Genomic DNA, 8,535 nt, shown 5'->3' on the forward strand with positions numbered 1-8,535 from the left:
CAAGGCAAATTGGAAATTTCATGTAATGCGTTACATTACTTGGAATTTACCTGCAGAGAAAGTGAACAAAACACGTTACTGTATTCCCACCACTTGTACTCTAGCAGATCCCAAATTCTACGAACCATCATCCATCGATTTATTGATCGGCAGAGAGAGCTATGATGAGCTGATGCTAGAAGGTATTCTTAAACTGGTACCCGAGAAAGTAATGCTACAGAACACCGAGTTAGGCTGGATCGTTTCTGGCAGGGTTGAGCTCGAACGTCGTCCTACATCCTCTATAGTAAATCTGGTATGTACTAATCAAGACCTAGAAAATCAACTAACTAAATTTTGGGAAATCGAATCTTGTTATACAAATAGCACCATGTCTATTGAAGAAACATCATGTGAGAAGGTTTTCTCTGAAACAACCACGCGTGATGATCAAGGAAGGTTTATTGTAACGCTTCCTACGAAAAAGGATATCGTTCCACAACTCGGAAACTCGTTTGAAATCGCCAAACGTAGATTGAACTCGCTAAATCGTCGTCTTGCATCAAACAAAGACCTTAAGGCTGCTTATATAGCCTTTTTGGAGGAATATGTTCAATTGGGACATATGGAAGAAATCACGGAACAACATACGAACATTGAGACACCCATTTATTACTTACCGCATCACTGTATTTTACGCCCTGACAGTTTAACTACAAAGCTTAGAGTCGTGTTCGATGCGTCTTGTGCTACCGACTCCGGCCTCTCGTTGAATGATGCGTTAATGGTGGGTCCAGTTGTTCAGGATGATTTGGTCGCAATTATGATTCGTTTTCGTCTGCACAAATTTGCAATCGTAGCGGACATCGAAAAGATGTACCGACAAGTATGGATTAAAAAAGAGGATCGCTCGGTTCAAAGAATCCTTTGGCAGAATTGTCCCGAAGATAAGCTTCGAATATATGAGCTAAAAACAATTACGTATGGCACTGCATCTGCTCCTTACTTAGCAACCAAATGTTTGCAAATGCTTTCCGTTCATGGAACTTCTACTCATCCGGAAGCCTCTAGAGTACTGGCAAATGAATTTTATATGGACGACTTGCTTGCCGGAGTAGAAACTCAAACAGAAGGAGAAGAATTAAGCCATCAACTAACTGACTTGTTGTCGAGTGCTGGTTTTAGTTTGAGAAAATGGGCGTCTAACTCTTCCCAAATTCTGCAAAGTATTCCCGTAGACCAACGCGATACTTCTGGATTGTGCAGCCTTGACATAAATAGTTCCATTAAGACATTGGGTCTTAAATGGATCCCAGCGACCGATGAGTTGGGATTCTGCGTACCGATTTGGACAGAAGATGAACAAATAACAAAGCGGATCGCCTTATCAGATGCATCGCGTCTATACGATCCATTGGGACTCATAGGTCCAACAATAATGATAGCCAAATGCTTTATGCAAAATCTTTGGGCACAACAAAAGGCATGGGATGAGCCGCTAGAAAAAGAATTGCATAAACAATGGAATCAGTTTCGCCAACAGCTCTCAATTGTGAAAGACATGCGTATCCCACGTAGAGTGGTAGGAAGTACTCATCGCATCGAAATCCATGGGTTTAGTGATGCGTCCATGAAGGCTTATGGAGCCTGTTTATATATATAATCGGTCTCTGAGGATGGAAAAGTTTCTGTTAACCTTTTGTGCTCTAAATCCAGAGTTGCTCCACTCGCAAATAGCAAACGACAGAAGAACGTCACTTTACCTCGGCTGGAATTATCTGCAGCTTTATTGTTATGCCATCTCTGGCAAAAGGTTAAAGACAGTCTTAAACACGAGTATTCGTGTTTCTACTGGGTGGATTCGACCATCGTGCTTCACTGGATAAACAGTAGCCCGTCACGCTGGAAGCCATTTGTTGCTAATCGGGTGTCTGAAATCCAGCATCTGACGGAACCTCGACATTGGAATCATGTTCCTGGGGATCAAAATCCAGCTGATATCATCTCTAGAGGAATGATGCCGAGTCAATTGCAAGAATCATGCCTATGGTGGCATGGACCAAAGTGGTTAAGCCAACCATCCAATACTTGGAAGCTACATCATCCAATACTCGATTGCCCACCCTCTGAGTTTGAAGAACGGAAGACTGTTCTGATCATTAACAAACAGTCTAATATTCATCATCCAACATTTACCTTAAAATCGACATTTTCCGGACTCGTTAGACTGATGGCATATATGCAACGGTTTAGCTACAACTGTAAACCTGTTAATAGAAACAATCGTCGTCAAGGCTACCTTCAAACATTTGAACTACATGCAGCAAGAGAGAATTTGGTACGCATTGCACAGAACGAATCTTTTGCTGATGATATTCGTTCTCTCGAAACTGCTGGAGAAGTCAAAACATCGTCATCTTTAAGATCATTGACACCAATGCTTGTTAACGGTGTACTACGCATTGGGGGACGTCTTCGAAATGCTCCTGTTGCTTACGATCGAAAACACCCAATGATACTGCCCTACAAACATCCATTGACACGTCTTATCATGGATTTCTATCATCTTAAAACCTTACATGCCGGACAACAACTGTTGATTGCTTCTGTTCGAGAGAAATACTGGCCTTTACGCGTTCGAAACCTTGCTCGGCAAGTAGTACACGAGTGTATCCAGTGCTTCCGTTGTAAACCATCGACAATGGAACAGATAATGGGAGATTTACCCGCAGAACGAGTTACTCCAACTTTTCCGTTCCTGAACACTGGTGTCGATTTCTGTGGACCGCTGTTTTATCGTTCGGCGTCCAGGAAATCTGCTCCGGTGAAGTGCTACGTTGCAGTATTTGTGTGCCTGGCCACGAAGGCTATCCATCTAGAATTGGTAGCTGATTTGTCGTCGGATGCGTTCATATCAACACTGAAACGATTTGTCGCTCGTCGGGGAAAACCATCTCTTCTTCAGTGTGATAACGCTAAAAATTTTCGTGGAGCGGAACGAAAATTGAAAGTGTTTCATCAACAACTGCAGCAACAACAATTTCAACAATCAATTTCGTCGTATTGCGGTCCAGAAGGTATAGAGTTTCGTTTTATCCCTCCTAGGTCTCCCCACTTTGGTGGAATCTGGGAGGCCTCCGTCAAGTCTTTTAAGCATCATTTTAGAGCTACTATTGGAACTTCGATCCTGCGTCGAGACGACTTAGAGACGATCATCGCCCAGGTGGAAAGCTGCTTGAATTCGCGTCCTTTGACCCCCATCAGCACGGAACCCGAGGATTTGGAGGTGCTTACTCCAGGACATTTCCTGATCCATCGTCCTCTGGTTGCTGTTCCTGAACCTTCATACGAGGAAGTGCCATCTAATCGCCTGGATAGATATCAACAGAATCAGGAATTCGTGAGACGCATTTGGAACCGATAGAGTACAGACTACCTGTCTGGCTTGCAGCCTCGCACGAAGTGGACGAAACAACGGGACAACATCCATATCGGAACTCTCGTGTTGATGACGGAAGACAATTTGCCACCGTCGAAATGGAGTTATGGACGAGTAACTCAAATCTACCGAGGAGACGACGGCAACATCCGTGTGGTCACGGTGAAGACAAAAGACGGCGAATACAAACGAGCAATTACGAAGATCTGCGTTTTGCCCATCCATTCCAACACGGAATAAGTGGTGGAAATTTCAATTTCCACGGGGGCCGGCTATGTTAAGAATGCTTGGCATCATGGCCGCTGACACCCACCGAACAGTGCCGCATTAGAGTTGGAATCATTTCGCTTATTTCATTTAACACCTACGTGAAAGCCGATTTCAAATCCTGAGGGTAAAATCTTATAAGGCTCGCGGCAACGTCCCCAAGCGGTTTAAAAGTGTTTTCACCGATAAATTCGCTAAAAAAATGATTTGGCAAGGCATCTACTTATGTGGCAAAAAGGCCTCCGTGTTTCTGACGAATAAGAACATGAATTCGGATTTGCTTAAGAAAGAGTGCTTTAAGCAACAAACTTTGCCACCTAGCAAGCTGCCATTATAGCAACGACGTGCTACAATGGTATAACGATAAAGGTGGGAAATTAATATAAAAATACCTGAATCCTCGAAATGCCCCCAGTTTCGCCCAATAGAGCGATATTGGGCAATAATGGAACAACAATTAGAGAAAAAGGGAACAGTTACCAAGGATATCATACAATTGAAGAATTGGTGGAATTTATTGGCCAGAACAGTGACTGAAGCAGCTGTGCGCCGATTGATGGGAGGTATCAACAGAAAAAAATCCAGTTTTTTTTTCATAGATGCGAAGAATAACTTCTTTCATATATATTATTAAATGTATTATAACAAACCCTATGATTCATCCAAACAATAGTTTTCAATTATATTGATGGTATAAAAGATACATGCAAAGCAAAGTGACCCATTTCTAAATAATCCATGCCTTAATTGTACAATATATAACAGTTTAATAATTAACAAAAATCTATTCCTTATGTTTGACGTTATTGATTTCGCATTAATGTTTGATGAAACGGTACAATGTTCCATCTCTCAGTCGCTTACAAATTGGAAGAAAATTATGTTTGCGATTTGGTGTACAAGTTTGACCTTTACCACTGTATCGCTGTTTAGTATTGGTGATAAGTTATCAAGCCGGCACCGGCGCAAGGTGTAGTGGTTATTGACGAATCAATGATGACTTTAATAAACAAAGAAGCACATGACACGCTGGTAAAGCCCATGCATAGAGCGATCCATGCTGAAAGAAAGAGCGAGAGATGTAGAAAGCTGATAATATTTAAATTCGCTTATCACAGATCACACAGTACGCTACAAAAAGTATGCATGACATGTGGTTCGCAATTTATTTCACAACTCTGTACACGAGAAAAAAAAACCAGGAGCTGTTTATGAAAACGAGTTATTTGATTTAAAATTTTCTGATTTCATGTTAATAGTTGTTTTTGTATAATTCTATTTTCTTTCCATACCAGCAGTTTGCACAAACAGAAGCGATTGCCTTAGTTGGTACACTACTGTGGCTGCACCGGTGATGGTGTAGAATTCTATTTAATTCACATCGAGCACAGTAGAATAAAAACTCAATCATTACTGCTACTACCAAGAACCGTACCGCGTGTGCTTGTGCTTATGACACGGCTTTTGGAAGGGGGGAGGGACCGAACAATGTGCAGATTTGTTCACCGCAGAACGTCACAACCTCTCGTTCGTGTGCTAGTGCAGACGTGTTTCGCAAGAGTGTTTAAATCCCAAAGCAAATGTAAACCAGTGAAAAGTGCAGTTATTTGATTGATTTGATCGGTGTGTTTAACTCATATAACGTATAACGATTACGATGGCCAATGATGTGAAATTGTGCGTTGCGGAACAGATGGGCATCCCGAGCGGCACCTCGACGCCGAAAGTAAAAAAGCGGTGTGCTGTAGAGGCGACGGCGCTTCTCGAAAATGCGTCCACACCGTACCGTAGTGGTAAAAAGCGCCTCGTGCTAGAATGCGACAGAACACCGTTGGTTACAGGCAGTTTGAATAGTTCAACTCGTTCGTTGGCGTTATCGACCCCCGGTCGAATTGTTTCAACTTCCCGGATGATTAGCATCACTCGGGGCATACAAACGTGTCCGCCGCAAACGAGTAACCGCTACTGCCAGGTGTCGGTGACACGCATCCCAAAGCCGACCACATCTACGTTCGCTCAGACGGACGATAATGATCCAGCGGCAACTCGATCGCCGCAAAAACCGATCGCTTGTAGTGAAATCGCCTGTCAAACGGACGTGCCACCACGCACAGAAACAACGGCGGTCACAACGCAGACCATATCGTTCGAAAAGGAACGATCGCCCTCACCACTAGTGCAGCGGGAGGATGCTGCGTGCCAAGCCGACGTGCCGATGGAAGTGGCTGCAACGGCGGTTTCAAACGAAGCCGTTGAAGAACAGCAACCGCCGCTCGGGCAGGAATATGATTCCGATAATTCCGAACCGATAGCTGAATCCATTTCGGCCATCCTGAACAACATTGCCGAACAGTACGGAATCGAATTGCAATCTTCTACAGAAAAGAAGAAAAAGAAGAAGAAAGCCCAAAAAGATGCTAAGCAGAAGGAGATCGACCAAATCGAGAAGCGTCTGGTGAACAAAACGTACAAAGCGATCGCGTCCAAAGTCGATGAGAAGCTGTCCACGATTCTAGCGAAGCAGGTGGAAGAGTACGGGCGCAAAACGGTGGCCAGTCGACAGCGGCTAGTTCGCTGGACGAAGAACTTCATACGTCAGCAGCACCGGAATCGAACGACCGCAGCTGGCGCAACCGGGGGCGGTGGGCGCAAGGTGATTTTGGTGCGCAAGATAGTGCGTCCCCCAAAGCGTACCCCCCTGGAGGAAGTAGCGGTGCAGTGCGATGCGGCCGAGCTGGCAACAACGGCTAGGACCACCGTCGGTACGCAGTGGCAGCGACAAAAACCAATGGTAACGAAGAAGAAACCTGTCTCGGCGAAGAAAAATGAACCTAGTAAAGTACTTCCCAAGCAATATACCACATCTACTGATTCTAAAACTCGCTCCGCAGGTGCTGCAGGGGGGGCCAGGCGGCAGTCGATGCGTCAAACCAAACTCTCCAGCTACGCCAAGGAGCAAACCGATAGAAAAGACATCCAAGGAAGGCAACCGCCAGAGCGGAAACAACAAGGAGAACGTTCCACCAAATCATCAAAACTAGCCACTGCAGAACCGGTGCCAGCGCCATCCACTACCACAAAAAATAAGAAAGCTTCAACACCACCACCACCACCTCCTCCACCTCCACCACCAGCATCGACACCGAGGACCAGAAGGAAATCGCGAAGCGGAAAAAAACCGGCACCCACGGTTCCGCCGGAAAAAATACACATCGACGAAACACCGCCAGCATCATCATCATCCGACAGTGAGCCAGAACGGAAGCATTTCCCCTATCGCTCACCCCCACACTACCCATCCCAGTGCTCCAAGTCGACCGAAACTTCATTCTTGACGCCGACCCGCATTCGAAAGCTTGCGCCTGACCAGGTGGACACTGATCGACAGTCGCTTCGCAGCCGATATTGTGATGCCCGGGACTCAAACACCCATCCGCTGAACCCATCCGTATTGCTCAGTCCCATGGAGCGCATGTACATGGGACCGACAGCGACGGCGGCACAAACCAACAACCGTCCCGAGTATAACACCTTTCTCGTGCCATTGAGACCCACCGAAAGCATACCGCCCACCCCGCCGAGAATGTTATATCTGAATGCGCCCGAGCGTCGGGTGCTGTTGCGTTCTCGTCGCAGCACCGGTGGGATGGTGCGAGAAAAACCGCCCGAAATAAGCATCATCAGCAGCCAGCAGCTATACTCCCAAATCGGACTGGCCGTAGAGAAAGCGCTCAAGGCCAAAAATATGCCCACACTGGATACCATGTACGGTGATCCGCACATCGAGGTGTTCAATCAAACGGAACATGCAGAGCAGGATAGTAGCGATACCCGCGTAGTGGATGGCCTCGCCGAAGCAAGAGCAGCCAGACAGCACCATCAGACGGTGACGGATAAATTCGTGTGCAGCAGTGGCAAGGAGGATATGGCACTATTGGGGTCGCAGCAGCAGCAACAGCTAAGAAGACCGCCATTTCACACAGAACGTTCGCCGAGTCTCTCCCCGATTGTCTACCAGGATGACAACAGTGGTGACGAGATGTTGTAACGATCGGATCAGGATGACGATCCATTTCACTTTGCAACTGGGTGCCTTTTCATGGTAAGGAAAACGTATTGCATGTTAGATAGCTCTTAACAGTCCGGTTTACCAATATGTGCTGGTGCGGAAAATTAGAATTTCATTTATGGGCAACTGACTGGCACGGTTATACGGATAATAGTTACACGGCAATTTTATCCTACTGCTTGGTATGCTTTTTTATTTCAACTCTTGCAGCACGTTATCTTACAATTACATGCGGTATTCTTCTTTCTCTTAACTCTGTCAGTGGGAATAGTAATTATCAGGCAAATTTAAATGTTATTAATTAGGTTAGCATATCAGCGACTATGATACTCTATTTTTGAATACTCTGAAGTTATTAATTTGATTAGCTTAGCTTATGAAGCCATAATTTTGTTATTTTTCTGTAAATTGAAGAGATAATAAATGAACTTGAGTTGTTACGCGCGCAGGAAGCTAAAAATTGTTGCCATATATTTTTTTTATTTTAGAATAATTTTGTGGATAAATCTAACCAAGGAACGTGTTTCATTACGTATATGTATACAGAAAAATATTTAAGCATTTTATTTATAATATATCCTTTTACAGATTTTTTTTAATATTTGTGCAGTTCGACGCCTGTATACGTAACTCCACATCTTTAAATTTATATAAAACTTTTTTTTTAAATTTATGTTTATGGAGACTTTAAGCCTAATGGCCTCTTTAGCCTCTTTTTCCACTTCATGCAGCACAGCTAACGTTTATTTAATGTATAACCAACCAATAACCATATAAACGC

At 44.4% G+C, this 8,535-nt stretch overlaps 1 protein-coding gene across 1 annotated transcript; it reads left to right on the plus strand.

Moving 5' to 3' along the window:
• The first annotated feature begins 5,061 nt into the window (after window positions 1-5,061).
• LOC133391582 (proteoglycan 4-like) lies at window positions 5,062-8,214 on the plus strand. The gene is made up of 2 exons (XM_061646737.1): window positions 5,062-6,519; window positions 6,577-8,214. The coding sequence occupies exons 1-2, from the start codon at window positions 5,343-5,345 to the stop codon at window positions 7,731-7,733; spliced, it is 2,334 nt and encodes a 777-aa protein (XP_061502721.1). The 5' UTR covers window positions 5,062-5,342; the 3' UTR covers window positions 7,734-8,214.
• Window positions 8,215-8,535: the final 321 nt, after the last annotated feature.

Source organism: Anopheles gambiae, chromosome 2 (genome assembly GCF_943734735.2).
Source record: "Anopheles gambiae chromosome 2, idAnoGambNW_F1_1, whole genome shotgun sequence".
Taxonomy (NCBI): domain Eukaryota; kingdom Metazoa; phylum Arthropoda; class Insecta; order Diptera; family Culicidae; genus Anopheles; species Anopheles gambiae.